This window comes from Oxyura jamaicensis, chromosome 1 (genome assembly GCF_011077185.1).
Source record: "Oxyura jamaicensis isolate SHBP4307 breed ruddy duck chromosome 1, BPBGC_Ojam_1.0, whole genome shotgun sequence".
Classification (NCBI taxonomy): domain Eukaryota; kingdom Metazoa; phylum Chordata; class Aves; order Anseriformes; family Anatidae; genus Oxyura; species Oxyura jamaicensis.
The window spans coordinates 101,842,621-101,859,895 of record NC_048893.1 but is presented as its reverse complement, the minus strand read 5'-3'; the positions used below and the strand labels follow the sequence as shown (position 1 = coordinate 101,859,895).

The window sequence follows — 17,275 nt, the reverse complement described above, 5'->3', positions numbered from 1 at the left end:
CCTTGTTGAATTTCATGAGGTCTTCCTAACATGCATCGTTGTGCAAAGCCTGGCTCCAACTTATTGGTAGTCAGCTGAGTCCAACCATCCCATAGCTCTGCAGGTTGACACTTTAGCCTTTCTCCAGTTATCAGAAGCCTCTCTGATTCTCAGTAAACATTTAAAGATGACAGACAGCAGCCTTGCTAGGACATGGACCTCTTCTCTCAGCTCCACTGGATGGAGCTCAGTGGGTCTCATGGACTTAATATGGGTCCAGTTGCCTCCAGTAACCACTGACCCAATCCTCACCCACAGCTCAGAGCTCTCCCACAGGGGAGGCACAGGGGTCTGGGAGACCTCGTTTCTGAAGACTGAGGCAGAGCAGGCACTAAGTACCTCAACCTCATATGAACGTGCTACCACAAAATCACCTGCTCTGTTCAGAGCCAGACCCAGGTTCTTCTTCTTTGGCTTTTTATTACCAGCATAGGAACAAGCTCTTCTTATTACCACAGGCATCCTCTGCAAGCATTAACCCCACGTGAGTTTTCACTGTCCTAACACCATCCTTTCATGCCTGGGCAAATCTTCCAAATTCCTCCTGAGCAGTCCACCTCTACTTACAGATCTTCCTTGCCTTTAAAGAAGGCTTTCTTCACATCCTGATCCAGGTCAAGTGGTCTGTAACAGACTAAACAGTGTCATCTTTATGAGCCTCTCCTCTGATCCTGACCAACAAACTCTCACCTTAACAAATTAATCACCCCACATGAGCACTGCATACATTTGAACTGCTTTTTCATAAGGGAGGTAATGTCCTGCCTCATTATCCCTGCTTTTCTTTCCTGAAAAGCCTTTATCTGTCCATTGCACCACTCCATAAACTCATTGCTCACCCACACCTTAGGAGCTTTTCTGGTTCTTCAACTAAAAAGCTACTAGAGCTAGAAAAGATCTGGAGGATGACAAGAAGGCTCACCAGAGGTTAGATATATAAGGTTCTATATAAGCAGCTACTCAGAAGTCAGCTTGGAAAAGAGACACCACCAACTTGTAGAAAGAGAAACGTGACAGAAGTCTACAGAAATGTAACAACAATCTCCTTTTAACTGTCTTGTCAACTAGTTGACATGAAAGCTACCAGAAAAAGCTAGTGGGAGTCAGATTCAAAAACAAAACTGAAGTGATTTTTCATGCAACAGGAAGCAGAACTATGGAACCCCTACACAAAGGACCCTGTGAACAGAAGAAGATGGCAAGGTTCAAGGAAGATGAGTGCATCAAGGAGAAGTCTAGTGGGGATTACCAACTGAAGCTGCAAACAATCAAGAAACACCACCTCAAGACAAAAGTAGTTGAAAGCTTAGGAGTGTTTTTTTAACAGAGCAGTATTGTGTATACTTACTCTGTATTTCTCTGCAAGAATCCATTTTTGGAAATTGTTAGGCAGAACATTGATCTACATGGACTTTGCCAAAGTATAACACCAATCATTATGAAAGTAACAATTTTTTTTTTTTAATCTGAAGTGCTTCAGCCTGACAGTAATTTGCTGCAAATGGGTATTAAATATTTAATCCCTCTGAAAATTGCAGACTATGAAAAGTTACAATATACTGAATTTGCTTCTTGTAAATAAATTTTAAAATATATTTTTAAAAAACCTACCGTATTCCAGATTTAGCCACAGTTACCTGTGGGTTTGGATGATTTTGAAGGTAACTACGGAAACACATACAGATTTAACAATCACAACTAACAATTTTTTAAGAGATGGAATTCATAATTATACAATGAATGATTGATAGTAGAATATTAGATCCCACCAGACAAGTTGCAGTATCTGTACTCATCTTCCTACTAACTCTAAAAAAAAAAGAAAAGTGGTTTCTAATTAAATGAAATAGGAATTCTACATATAGGTAGAGCTGATCAATTATTACAAGTCAGCAAGCAGCTGTATATACACAAAAACACACTAAGAGCACACATACTGGCTGTAATAAGTAACATAGTCTAAAACAGGTGCAACTTTATCCGTATCTTTCACCTTCACCTTCCTATCACCTTTACTTTCCTGCGTCTCAAGGTTTATTCGCTATCAGTTATTTCTTCTTTTGCCCTACTCAGCTACATACCTCCACATAGCTACTCTAGTGAGCACTCCATGACTGAGGATGTCTCATTTCCTTTACCTACATAGTCAGCCACTGCCTTCCAGTCATTCGCACGTTCTTTTAATACAAAAAGTCTATTTCTCATCCCTAATCCAATTTTCACACGTTTCTATGAATCCACAATCATCACTGATGTCAGCATGAGCTGCAGGCATGCAGGATCATCAGAGACTCAACTGCTTGTCTTGAACAAGAAAAAGACATCATTTTGAAACTTCACTGAGTTCTGCTATATTACTTTAGAATCTTCAGATATATACTTGAACAAGTTAAGATTTGCAGTAAATAAAGTAACACTCAAACATGTCTCATTCAATGCCCTAAACTTCCAAGGAAAACAGACATCTTACCCACTTAGGATAACCTACCTCGCATTAAATAAAATGAACATTCACAGCTAATGAAAGATGGTGCTTACCTGAATGACAGCACTGAACCAGCACGTGTTTCCAACATTCTTTAATCCTACTGGACAGTTGTCTTGCCGTTTTCGATCATAAGGGTTTGGAGAGTCACTCCATACCTCTGGATGCGTCCTCTTTAAACTTGCTTTATTTTCTGCAATACTGGCTTCCAGAACTCTTTGGGAATAGAAGGGGGAAGAAGTAAGCCAAAGAAAAAAAAAAAAAAAAAAGACATAGTAAAACACTTTCAGTTATTAAATCAGACATTTGAATTGCATCATTTGATAACTTATTGCTGCTGAACTCAGTTTTAAAGTGGATTTACATGCAGTAATATATCTTCAAAAACAAGACACAATTTTACAGTTAGTTATATTACAGTAATTCTGTTACCTTATGGAAAAGAGTATCAGTGAGTGAGTGAACCTCCTGTAAGAGCTATAAATATGATAACCATATCTATAAGTCATTAAGAACTAGATTCAAATATGATGGAAAATAAGAACTTTTAGACAGCACTGTTAGCGTAGCACAATAAAAGCAACAAATGCTTTTATTGGTACATAAAACGCAAAGTCACCAATGTTTATTTTACTGATACAAAACAAAATCTGTCTAGGAAAATTTCAAAAATGGGCAAGCTTTTTTAATTTCCTTTTTTTTTGCATCTTATAACATGGTACTAATTGTGTTACACAGCAAGTAATTACTTTATGAGCCACAGAAAGATATCTCCCCACAATTTTTAGAACGTCATCCAACAAGTTAATTGTATGCATCAACGACCTTACTCTTTGCAGGAAACTTTTCCTACATTATCTTTGCCAAACACCTGTATCTCACATGACAGTATGATCTGGTAAGTGTTATGCTCCCAAGCCCAAGCTTCACTTAATATGGCATTTTTATGTCAGCACATATCCTTAGCCTGGTGACAAAGCACACCTTAAAGGTAATTTGTGGTAGCTACATAGTCTAAATAGAAAAGCAGAGATGGATACAGCCAGGTAATAAAGCAGTGTCTCTAACTAATAAACTAAGTTGCCTGGCATGTGCACAACTGCTACTACCCCCAACCATCTAGTCCAACTATTATACAAAAGATTGAGCTGCTGTTGAACTTCTGTAGAGTTCACCAAGCACAGCATTTCAGGAGCTGCATGACAAGCATCTAAATGGTTGGTCTGTGCAGCTTGAAAGGTTGCCCCCTTTGTTTCTGGGCTCACTAAACATCAAAGAAGAGCAGGTTTATGCTGGTCTGTAAATGGGGTTCCTAAAGGATAAAATTTGAACACCTTATTCAAAATAAATATTCAAAAAAAAACTCACAAAGTAGCAGGGAAAAAAGCACAACAATGTATTCACCAGTTTCCTCTTCCTTTTTTTTTTTTTTTTGTCTGTTTTTTTTTTTGTTTTGAGCTATGCTCTTGTCAAATTAGCAAGGGGCATGTTATAAGACTTCCTAAAATACGAAGCTTTATGTGAACAGTACATCAAATGATGTGGAGAACATACTAATTTGTTATTTGTTATTGAAAAAAAGAAACATTCTGAATTTAAGAGCCCATTTGGTATAATCATAAACTTTGTATCAAAAAAAACTTGGCAGAATTTCAAACTCGGCATTTCCTTGGGTCTAGTCCATTTATGATATTTAGTTTTTGACAGATAAATCCCAAAATATAAAGAATCACTTAGATTCTTTTCCCTTCTCCCTGACACAATCCTTCAAAAGTGTTAGAAGTACAGTGCATCTCTGCATTGAGAATAAAACTGATTCGATGAGGACACTAAAACAATTCAAAACAAATGTTATGCTGACTTTACATTATTTCTCTTTCAGGAAGATTTATCTAAACTCATTTAAACTAAACAGAAGGGATCTTTAAAACTGACTCAAAGACAGACAGACTGAAATGAATTTAGAATAATTTTGGAACAGGACTACAGTACCCACTCCATACTACTTTCATTTCATGGAAACAATCAAACTTTTTTCTTTTTTTTTTTTTTTTCCCAACCTCAATAATATTTCAAGATATTTCAAGATTCAAGTTCAGAAAATATATAGTCTCAAATCAAAACTGTTTACAGACCTCAAGAGAAAGGTCATTTATCAATTTAATTGCATAGTAAATTTTTTATTATATTTGTTTTTGTGTTTTATTTCTTTTTTTAAGCAATTGAGACATTTTCTCTTTTCTAGCTCCACCTCAGATCAGTTTTCACATCTGTATTGATTGATTTATTTGATTCTCAGAACTTAATGTTGTAAGTAAAAATAAGGAAGAAATCACGATTTGTCCTCAGAGAGAACATGCACACTCTATATGCCAAATTCATTTTCAGCCACAATGATAGTTAGTTGTGATGCAAAATGAACGTGAGCACATTAAACTAGAACCTAGTGATCAGCTGAAAAGCTATATAAATGTATTTTCCAGTATACCAAGAATGCCTCTTTTGTTATAACATTCACTACAACCCAAACAATGAAGTCCTGATTTGTGATACTACCTTGACAAAGTATCTTGCCCATCCATGCATTGGTCTTGAACAAAATGAATATCTTTTCAGAAAGTTAGTACAAGAATTCAGCAATCCTGAATAAGCAGCTGAAATACCCTCTTCGTGACCATCAGAGCCCACAGCAGCTGTCACTAGCAGCAAAACCATCAGCTATGTGTACCTCATGGCATATCCCTAGCCTCATGGGGCCAAAGGCTTCCCCACCTCCAAGTTTTGGAATCTTGTTCAGAGGGTAACTTTTAAATGAGGGTTATTTAATGCCAGGCTTGGCAATGGGACTTGAAAGCAGTGTTTTATTTCTTGCAACAGCAAGCTGGGCATAGCTAAGCAGCTTTCCAGAGCTGCTTGCATGGGGCTAACCAGAAAAAGAAAAAAAGAAAAAAAACAGGGCAAAACGAGTCTGAAGCACACAAGTGCAGCCAAACTGTTTTGAGGAAGCCCACTAAACATGCTGAAGAAAAGCCCACTTTGGCAGGCTACTCAGCAAAAAGAACAAGAAGAGGTCTTTGTACTGTGACTGCCTTATAGCTGGACAGCCTGGGGTAACACCATCCCTACACCCCAGTTTCACCTTTTATCCACACAGACAATGCTTAACAACAGTGCAGAGTCCCCAACAGGTTAAATGACCATGTAAAAATAAATAAATAAAATGCCCAGGGATTGTGCACTTCCTTATGCACTTATACTATGGGCTTTCATTTTAACATGGCCACTACTCTAGGTACAATGTTCCTGTGAGCTCGTTTCTCCCTTCAGTCATTGTGCTAGCTTCCCCAGTCAAGCCCTATCTGGCCAGCCTCGTTCTCATTCAATCCATGAAAAAATATACAGATCAGAGAAGATTTTTCATATTAGTAAATGTACTTAACATACAAATTTCCCTTTGAGATTTAAAGAGGGAACAATAAGAAGTTTTCAACATGCCACTTACAAGATGCTCAGTTTGGACAGTTGGATGTTTCAGCTACACTCCTCTTAATACCTACATAGTAATCAGATCTGTCCCCATTAAGCAGCACAAGGCAATTACATTCAGGAAGACAAAGTCTACATGCATTACAACATTAATTACCCAAATCAAGAAATTCCATTAATGCTTCCTTGGAAACCTTAACAAAATCAGTGCAAGTTAGATTCCAAACTAGTATGAATACCTTCGGAAAAAATTACCTCTACACCAAAGATTATTTAAATATGCACAAGTCCTGCATTATTAAAAATGCAAGATTCCATCCTGAATGTATTTATATCTGAGTTCCTATTTGATTTCTGCTTCTTATTTAACTTAGAAAAACAACAGTAAATGGGTGCAGCTTTACCTGTTTACAACCACACTGCTCTACTTGTTTTCAGAAGTCCTCTGCAGATACTGTGATTCCTATTGGAATGCCAACATTCTTCTACAGGGTGTTAGCTACAAAATATTTTTTTTAATAGTTTGAAGTCCTGCCCTTCAAGAAACTGATTGAGTGGCTCAGAGCAAGAATTCTGCATTTCCTGTATTTGTACAACTCAGACAATTTGCCATCAACTCAGGGCGTATCTTAGTATGTAACTAAGTTCATCTAATACCTCAACACTGCCAAAATCCCAGGATTCCTCCATTCAAAAATGAAGTCCCGTCCTTTTTCTTGTGCCATGACATGCTTTGGATCTGTTCCTGAATATTCTTGTATGGCTTTGGAGCTTGACTGGTGCAACAAATGCTCCAAAGAATACTATAGCAAGCACAGAAGATGTGTTACAGAGGGTATGCCATATCCCCCTTGGTAGCAACAAGCTCTTAAATTGGCCCATGCTGTTGTGTTTAATTTTTCCATCAAATATACCTAACAATTTCATTAAAACAAAATACCAATATTCTTATCTGCATATTACTAAACAGTGTTACATGCTCTTGTACATGTTACATATGGAAAAAAGTGGCATACTACTTCACTGTCTTCTGCAACCAGAAAAAGTTACATCATAATTTATAACAAATATTTAGTTATGAGCTAACCAGGTAAGATTAAAGAGAGTTTTTCAGTCTGAGAAGTGAAAAACAAAGGCTACAAGACAAACCTAGAGCTTCAGGGCTCACAAGAAGCAAGTGCAGCAGAAGCAGTCAAAAACCTGGGGAGCAAAAAAAAAAAAGGAGGGGGGAGGGGATTCTTTCCTATCCAGACATAGGCCCATGTTTTTGAGTGGCTCCCTAAAGCACAGCTCTGTAATTATGACGACTCTGTCCTTCAAAAAGGAACACACAAGAGCTGAACTTCTGAACCAAAACTGGAGAGAACTTTTACAATAATCTTGAATACACACATATCCTGAGGTCTCAGGGGAAATAAATAAAGAAATAAATAAACAAAAATCATACAATTATTAATAAGCATCTAAATCTCTCTCACACCCCACCTTTCTTTCCTAAAATATATTATGCTGAACTCAAATAACTACGTGTCTTTTTTCCCCCACAAAGACTGGGGGGGTACAGGTGAGGGGGCACATTTTGTTGGAATGTTGATTCTCACAACTAGTACATTTGGTTTTCAAAAGGAAAAAGAAAGTTACCGTGGATAAAGCAACACTGGCCATATTCTTAGAATTGGACTTAAATGGATAAGCCATTACATCTGCCAAATACAGTGCACTGAGGAAAAGAATTATTTTGCTGAATCTATCCCATCTAAAGTATATATATTTTATGTATTTATTTTTTACAAGCAGGCAGTACTTCACCTTCCAATCCAAGGATCAAACCATTGCCCTTCTTCCCCAGAACAAGGCCAGCAACAGATGAAAAAAGCAAAATGCTCCCACACAGGTCTACATCCAGGCTTCTTTCAAGTCTCAAATATTTACACTTATATTCATATTTGCATATAAATATACACTATAGAAAGGTATTGTAAAATCTGATCAAGGTTAACTTACAGACTCTTATCACCCCCAAGCTGTGGAAGTTAAGTTCATAAAATTTTAAACCAAGAAGTTAGCTTCAAGCAATGTTTATAAGTCCTACTTGTTAAATAGGTTAATAACATACTTAATCAGCTAAAATATAGCAGCTGCTCTTAGTACACTCAAGTCATAGCATCACCACCCCCTCCCCCAGTCTCAGCCTTATCAAAGAGGTAATAAAATGTTAATGTAAAATGAGCAGTGTAAAAAAAAAACAGGATAATTAGTTTTTTTTTTCTTTCATTGCTTTTCACTTGATTCAAAAGCGAAACTTTTAGTTTTAGGTCCTATTTAAATATGACCATATATCCACTATCTCTTTTCACTTCCTCAATATTTAAACAAATACATCAACATGAAACATACTATTAACTCCTAGCCCACACACAATAGACTATTTTCCAGTGTAGAATATACAATATATTAAAGCAACATCCTGAAGCCAGGCATATAAGTAGCACAAGTGAAAACAAACAAATTATTCTTTGTTAAATTACAAAGTAATAAAATGCAATACAGGCCAATCTCCAACTCTTTAATTTCTGCTTTATATAAGTTGTTTGTTTACCTGCTAATGGCTTGTTCCTCATCTGTTATTCCAGTCTCCCTGAATGCCCTGTTTGATTCCTCCAAACTCAAGGCAATTGCCCTCTGAAGATCATCTTTATCATCTCCAGTGAGATCAATCACATCTGAAAAGCAAAACTATCTTTCTCAAAATTAAAAGTGAAACAGAAGGAAAGGCAAGTCTTACTGTAGAGGAGACAGAACCCCCAAGGACTTCTAAGCTGCATTCAAGTCCATCCCTCTTGTGGCTTGCTCTTCCAACAACTAACTGTGCTAACTGCTCCCTTCTGTCTCGAAGCCAAATAAAACCTCAGCAGCTTGCTCTTGTTTAGATATGACAGCCAACAGTCTTCCTTGCTCCCCATGATCTCAAGTATCACAAAGCTATGGGATAGGTTTAAACATCTGTTGTTTCTGAAAGCCCTTTCAAAGAAATGCACCTAAGTGTATTACTTCAACTACCACTGCTTCCAGGGTATGTGAGGAGAAAACAGCCTTCTCTTAAATACGGTACCTGAACTGAGCAGTTATTTTTTCCTTCTTGTGGAAGAATGTGTTGAGCTTTCCCAAAATACAGGCAGAAGCCCCAAATTCAACAAGTGTTTCTGTACATGGGAACTTTTACACAGTTTCATTACATGTGGGAGAGTTCCTTTCTCAACATAATTCCTTTTCCATTCTGTGTATTCATTGTCTGAACATACTTAAATTAAATTTCTGTCTATTGAAAGTATACCCTCTCAACAAGAAAATTAAGGAAGTAAATAGTGAAGTCAAAATAAGAATTCATACTTGGAAAAGTAGGGAATGCTGAATGGGATACTAACCAGGTAACAAAATGAAAACAACGCTATTCTTACTTCCTCTCCAGTCCTGATTATCTGAAGAATCAGATCCTAACATCCTCTACGCACCTCCCTGTTTCCTGAGTGTAGCAACTGCTTGCTCTCCCCCTCCTGAATAGAAAAGGACCGCAATCATCCACTGCACACCAGCAAACCAGGCATTCCCCAGGTGGGCTCTGACCCACTTCCCGGAGCAGTCAGGGCCAACAGGAAAGCCTGTCGGCTGTATGAAGCCTTCAGAAAAAACCAAGGTCATTGGTCATCGTGATTTCAAGGGCCAAAAATCTCAATTTGCAAGTCAGCCAGACAGAAAGAGAAGGAAGGTGCAAAAGTGATTTTCGAGCGCAACAGCAGACAGACACACACACGTACAGAGCTGGTTTCCTTCTGTCTCCTCAAAGGCCAAAGTTTACCCAAAGAGCTACGGAAGGGATTACTCTCCAGCCTGAGGTTCGAATGTTAGAAGTTAAAAGGCTCCAGGAGGAAAAGAAACAAATTCAAACTTGACTTCTCACAAAAAGAGATGAACTCATTCCCAAAGAGCTTCTCTGTTTAGATTCCAACTTTTCTCCTGGATGGGCTAACCCGCTGTAGAGACAGTTTACGCTGTTTCTGTGTGGTTACTTGTCTCTGATGCTTCTCACAATGAATTTGTGATACAAAAATCATTGCCGTAACTATGTGTTAACAGAAAATGGAATGGCTTGTCCTCACAGAAAGCTGAAACTAAAGAGAAGATGAAAAAGGAACTTTTCCATTAACACCAGCATCTTCAAAAATTAGTTTTCAACTAAGGCCTTTCTTCCCCAAGTGCGCTTCTAATGGAAGCACTCTTACCTGCAAAACGAACTCTGAAATCTGTCATGATCTGAAAGTATGAGAAGACACTATGACCACAAAAGAAGCACTTCATCATTTAATTATTATGTTTTTTACAGTCAGCTCAGATATTCAAGTGTGTCAAAAGGATACTTCAGCCCTAGATGCCTGAATTTCTCCTTCAAAAGTCGTACAGTAATTACAAGAACTGTCAGCAGAGGTCACACCCACAGGACTTTTGATATACAAGCTGTCATGTTGAGAACAATGTAATTCAGGCTAAAATAATACCTCAACCTGGGTCACAAACAAGCATGGCTTTGTTCTACAACCTGGGAACAGGAGCAAGGGTATAAAGGTCACAGCAGTGATAGTATCCTGTTGCTACGCATACTGCCTGTTATGCTCTAAAATGCATTGCTTATGTCGTATTTTCTATCTACTCGCAGGTAGTCCTGCACAAGCACCTCATATCCACTGGGCAGAACCTGTTTTTCTGAAAGTAGCGATAGTGGTCTCAACTGAACAGGAAACAATCCTCTATCCACTAGCCATACATGCTGCCGGTCAAGTATGAAATTACTCTGACCAACTATTTACAGAGGGGAAGATTCCTTTAGCTAGTCTCTTTTAAGGGTAGAGTGATGAAACTCTCATAAAATGATAAAGAAGGAAGTTAGATGGGGAGTATTTGCCAGAAAACAATTCATAGCTGAAAATCACATGTTGAACTAAAGCTCCCACTGTTACACAAACCAACACAGAGTATCAAGGTCAAATCCAACTCACACTTTTATTAAATCATTCAGTTTCTTTGCATCTCTCCAGACCCTTAATCTTTATTAATCTATGGCAGATCTACGTTCAGAACTTTATTACCAGTGATTACATCATTTTAGTATTAAAACCCAAAAGCCTTGACTTCCACTTTCTTTCAGAAAGCAAGTTAACAGAATAGTTTCTTTTGTCATTAAGGGATTAGAGTAGACATTATAACATTTTCTTTAGAAATGTTGTTTTTGCATACATGTTGTTCCTGATTTGCACCAAAAAAAAAAAAAGGACAATATGGTGAAGACCTGCTGTCAGATACTACTACTACCATGTGTGATCAGGGCAATTAACGTATATCACACAGGTTTTACCTACAATAACTTATGTCAGAAAAAAAAACTTTGAAATATCTGTTGATCACTGGTAAACTGTTTCATGTAAGATCTTTGTCTGTAGCAAATGTAAAATAAATTGTTTTGAGGATCTATGGTAATGTATTTTAGTTTGCTTGTTGTACTTGGAGCATGTCTCAGATGTTCTTCAGCATTTCTGCTGATAGAGTAACTCACTCAGCTGCCACAGATCAGGTATGGCTTGAATCCTAAGTGTAAAGAGATCTCAGCAGAAGTCCTAATAGAAGGGGAACAGTTTGAGACTAAACACTTCTTTTAATATAAATAAGAAACATTCCAAAAAACAGCTTACATATCTGCATAGTTTGCATCCGTATCAGCTGCTTATAGATTATATAAATGTAGTTATAACAACTGATACTCATGCAAGTTTGTTGTTACTTTAATAGCCTTATGTCTTGTAAATTCTTATGCAGGGATTTTTTTTTAGTGAAAAGATGTCCAATTTTCAGCAGTTAACTTATGTTACTTACATTTTGACTTCTCATAGTTATTAATAAATTCAATCTTAGCATGTATTTTTAAATACTTATTTCAAGCGTGTAGTGTTAATGCAAACCAATGGCAGTATCTATTCTATAAGAACTAGTAGTGGAATTAATTTGTGTGCTGTTCTATCTGGCTAACTGATTTCTGCGTTCAAGGAGTAAGCTTGAAAAAAAGCTGACTTCTATCCAAAGTATTTATCAGACATACACGCCATTTTGCTGTGATAGAGCTGAAGGTATACCCTTATTTTATAAAGGTATAAAGAAAAATGCCAAATTTATAGTCACCTGGCTTTTAACCTGACTTTGCTATATGGCTCTCATTTAGGCCAAAGAACACGTTAGTTCACAGTGGCTTACACTTATAAAAGTAGTACACTCTTCACGCTCTTCAAAAATGTAAACATGTTCTTAACTAAGCCATGACTACAAAGCAAGTGAAAAAAAGTTTTCTTCTGAAAACAATCTTTATGAAAGGAAAAATTGTCCATCCAAACAGTATGACTTAGTGCATTCATGATGTTTATTCAAACAAAATTAGTTTGCAGAATTAATAAGCTGTTTTACTAACAGAGGTATGTATTATTATATAAAAACGTTGTGAAACAAAAACACTTCTCGTATATAAGATCCAGAGTTTGATATAAATCTGTAATTATCTTACAAGCAACTTTTAGTTGTATGTTGAAATTTGTGACAAATATACTAATATACATAGTAAATACACATATATATACACATTCATATTTCTTCTTTCTTTTCTTTTATACTTTCTTATCAGTCTGTTTACTTAGGAATTACTTTGGTAATTGCCTCAGTCAAAATAATTATTGTCTTGTCAACTAGTTACTTGTATCAGGAGGAGGCAGAGAGTAAAATCTTCAAACTTAGGTAGGCTGGGAAACTCAGCATGAAAGACAGATCTGGAGTAGTAATTAAACACAGGGACAAGCAATAAACAACCACTGTGATGCAACTGCTGGCACACAGAGGGAAAAATGAAGGGGCAGGCCTGCTGACAGGTGCCAAGTATGGAAATCCAGAAGCAAGACTCCAATTTCAAAACATCAGTATTATAAGAATAAAAAAAAATAAAAGTTGAGATTACATTATTTGTATTTGTGACAAGCAGACCTAAGCAAGATGCTGTTTTCTATGGTCTATTCTGCAATGTTAAACATCGTGATGGACTCAGGTTCGTACGTGAAGATTTAAGGAATTTATTTGGCTGTATATGCCAACTTCAGTTCAAACTGGATGGGGAAAGAACACAAAACATACCAGCAGGTGCTTAGCCAACCCAAACAGTTCTGATGAAACCTGCCCATTAACAAAATAGCTAACAAATACGAGGCACCAGCATCTCACAGGAAATTCCTAATCTCAGGTGCTCCTTCCATGCACACTATCTGAGTAAGGGCGACAGCACATTGAAGTGATGATTCTCACACTGGCAAGGATTGGAAGCAGGGATGTAGCCATAGAGCAAAGGAACAAGTGAATCAGTAAGATGAAAGGAGGGCCTCAAGGTACAAGAATCCTGACATTTTGAAGAAGAGACCCTGCCATATTAAGCTGGAGACACTCCCAGAAATCTGGATAGGAGATGACACAAATAATCCCTGAAATGGCTACAGGCTACAGGCTACAGAATGGGGCTGACCAGGACTCATGCCAAGAAGGACCTAAGAGCTACAGAAGATCCACATTCAACTCGCAATTCACATCATCACAGTGTTGAAGAAAATACGAAGTGTTGCACTGAGGTATAGCAACAGAATAGGATACAGGTGCTTAGATAGATTAGGTTTGTTTGTGGATTGCTTAAAAAAAATAATAAAACACCTTAGCTGCAGTTTTGGTTCTTCTTTTCAGTACTGCATATCAAGAAAAAGACAGAACAATTTTAGAGGATCCAAACTGAGAGGAAAAAAATGACACTAGGTATAGAAAATGCGGCCAAAGACTTAGAAATAATTTAAGCTCTTTATTCTTGAACTCAGAAAACTCTGAGGGAACATCATGATACACCATCTTCAGATATGCAACATTTCGTCTCAGAAAAAAGGAACGAACTGTACTGATCTCCAAATGGGATATCTCAAAGAGAAAAGGGCTTAACCTGAAGCAAAAGGAATTTAAATAAGACATTAAGAGTCAAAAATTAAGATCAGTGAAACACTAAAACAAGCTGCTCTATAAACTTTTCAGTGTCTTTGGAACAGAAGAATTGTTAAAAAATAGGTTACATAAACATCAGTTTAGGTGCAGCTAGGAATGCCTTGTTGGAAGGGGTTGGTTGAACGACTTTTTGAAACCTCTGCAAAGGATGTAAACTCTAGGAACATGATGATATGAAAGTCAGATCCCCAGAAGAAATGAATTATACAACTTTCTAGATGGTGCCTGTGTGTGTGGCATTCTAGAGCTACACTGTACTTATGTATGTCCTTATAAAAGGACTTCAGGTCTTTTGTCTTGGCTGTGGAATGCACAATTCCGAAGACTAATAATTCAGTTTTTGGGACAAAGAATTCTTGAATTTTCAAAATAAGGGTGGGAGAGAATTTGTCTCGACAGCTATTTTATTCAAAGACAATACTTTTTCTAAAACACGTCTTCTCTTTATTCTGCTGCTTCCTTTAACCCTGGGTTCTGCAAGTTTCTCAAATAATGAGACGGCAAAGGGATAGATGCTTGGAAATGCAATAGTTCTGCTATGCAAACATAGATAAAAATAAACTGAACTATTGCAAATTAAAAATAAAAAGAAACGTAAAGATATCAAGAAACTGAAAATATTGTAAAATACTACTATACTACTTTTGCTTTGCTTTAAATACAGTGCCTATGATTTATGCAATTAAGCAGAACATTAAAATTATCTGAGATTAAAAAGTGTTCACTTGCACATTGCAACCCTAATATTTAAGCACTTTCAGCTAACAGATTACATCTTAAGAAAGGGTAGTACCACCTTTGCAAAGGGATCAAATAGAGCATGCATCACTTGATGTGAAAATGCTATACTTGCAGGTGCTTGCACATACTGTTTTGAACAGGCAAAAAGGTAAGTATCATGAGTAACACTGACTGTGCAAGACAAAATCTTTATGCAGGCTCTAGTATACTTTTTGCCAATGCCACATTTGCTAATAACAAGATATGGGCTTCTCTATACCTTCTAACATATTGAATGCTATTTACATGTTCAAACAGTTGAACAACCACCGTCATAATTGGTAGAGCCAATGCATCATGATCCAGACTGATTGTTACGGTATGATTTCCTGTCATATACACTTTTATTTCACCCCTTAACTAAGTAACCTTTTCAAAGAAATGTCATCAGTCAAGCCCACAGAATACATTAACTATACCTAGCATACATTCAAACACCTTGATAAGTGGCTGATAGTTTGTTTGTCGTCCCCCACGTGTTTTTTTTTTTTGTTTGTTTGTTTTTTTTCTGGGGGGGGGAAGGGTTGGGGGTGGAGGGGGAGCATAAAAGACAGTTCTATTATTTATCTGTTCCTGTATCATCCTCAGTTTGAATGACCTAACTTGATAGGACTGCAAACACAGGTGACTCATAACTTCCTAAGCTCCAAATGCACACACGCAGTTAAGCAGTAAGGAACAGCAAGGGCAAGTTATAATTATTTTCATGCAATTATACCTATGTGTGATAGGAAAAGAGGGTCAAATCTGAAAGGCAAGATACTGTCAGCAACTGCACATGGATGCTGAGAAGTGGTAATAGCATTGTTTTGAGAAGGAAGAGATGAAGACTGAAGCTGTCGTTACTGAATATTCTCCCAGCTATACCCATCCTTCCACTCTCTTCTCCCAAATCATCCACTGTCTTTCATGATACTCCCTAATGTGATAGAACTTACCAACAAACGGTCATGAAACTTGCCCACCTTAAATGTATTGCATTTTTGAAATTCATAATGAAAATAATTGTGGACAAGCAAATCACAATGAGAGAACTGCAGGTTTCTGCAAGAAGCTTTTACTAGAACTCTGCCTTACAGATGGAGGAGAGGTCTCTGTGATCAGATTGGTTTAGATTTTTGCTGTGCTGTAGATGTTTAGTTCTTGCCCTGGGGTCCTTCCAACATGAGGAAGAGTTGGCCAAGATGCCTTTATCTCCTAACTGGTTTTCAGTCTAACTAAAACACCAAAAGTTGGCAAAGGGCTCTCATCTTTGTTGCCAATGAGGAGCTGAGTAGACATTAAAGTTGTCAAGAACATCTGTCTAATGTTTCAACAACAGTTGGCACTTCTTGACGACTGACTTAGAGTGCTATATAATTATAAAGAATTTAGGTCTGCCTTCAGCTCTCTAGAAGAGAGAAGATGCTGAAATCCAGCTGAAGAATTGTTCCAACTCAAGAATTTTTCTTTTCAGTCTGACCATCAGTCACAGTTAATGTTGACTCTGCAGGCTTAACTCTTCCCTCTCACCTTGTATCTTCAATAAGGTTGCATAGCACATTAAGTGATGCCAAAACTACACTTCTATTAATGGGATTAATATAATAAATCTAATTAAACACAGACTGAAAGAGAATCCAGCTTACTATTCCACTGCCACAGTAGATCTTCATTACTGGATAACAACAGCAGGCGTAAGTTTGTAGAAAGTAGTCTCCACTTATTCAATGCCAATTGCTTGTCACAAAACTAAGTAGTGGGTTTTTGTGTCTGTTTTCTTTCTAAAAGTGGAGAGTTAATACAACCCTCAACCAATAATAGTGCACGATCTATTTTATACAGGATGCTCATAATGCAGATATTAAAAACACAGTTTTCAGATCTGAGATGTTAAGTATAAACTGATCCCCAATTAAAAAAAAAATACAAATAAAAAAATAAAGCTGTTTATTTTGAGGTGTCAAAGACAAAAGAATAACTGTATGATTGACAGTGAGTTCTACATAAACTTCTTTAGAATATTGCCACCATTGCCAACCCAATATTAGTGAAATAAAAGAAAAAATCCTGCTGTGCCTGAAGCTAAGTAATTCTACTAACTTCATAAAAGCTACATAGATATACACCACACATAGCCAAATGATTATATATTTTATATAATATATATTTTAACTAAAAAGACTGTATGACTAGGTTTAGAATCTTGGAAAGGAAATACAGAATCAAGCAACTCAAATTTTTAAAATCCATCTGCAAAACTTCCTTTGATTTTTTTCCCTTTATTTATTTATTGTATTTATTTCAATCTGCAATATTTATTTCAACCTGCAAGACTCAGAGAAATATAGGTTTGTGGGACCTCCCATATCAACTAGGTAAAATTGT

The 17,275-nt window shown here is 36.9% G+C and overlaps 1 protein-coding gene across 4 annotated transcripts in view; it reads right to left on the bottom strand.

The window, feature by feature from the left end:
* USP25 (ubiquitin specific peptidase 25) overlaps positions 1 to 17,275 on the bottom strand; it is a 95,675-nt gene that overhangs the window by 55,339 nt on the left and 23,061 nt on the right. For 3 of the 4 annotated variants that reach the window (XM_035315414.1, XM_035315415.1, XM_035315416.1), the window contains exons 4-5: positions 8,610 to 8,733; positions 2,578 to 2,740 (exon numbers count right to left, since the gene is read on the bottom strand). In XM_035315414.1, the coding sequence (XP_035171305.1) occupies positions 2,578 to 2,740; positions 8,610 to 8,733 (287 nt within the window). The remainder of the gene's footprint in view (positions 1 to 2,577; positions 2,741 to 8,609; positions 8,734 to 17,275) is intronic. The other variant, XM_035315418.1, reaches the window with a different exon arrangement.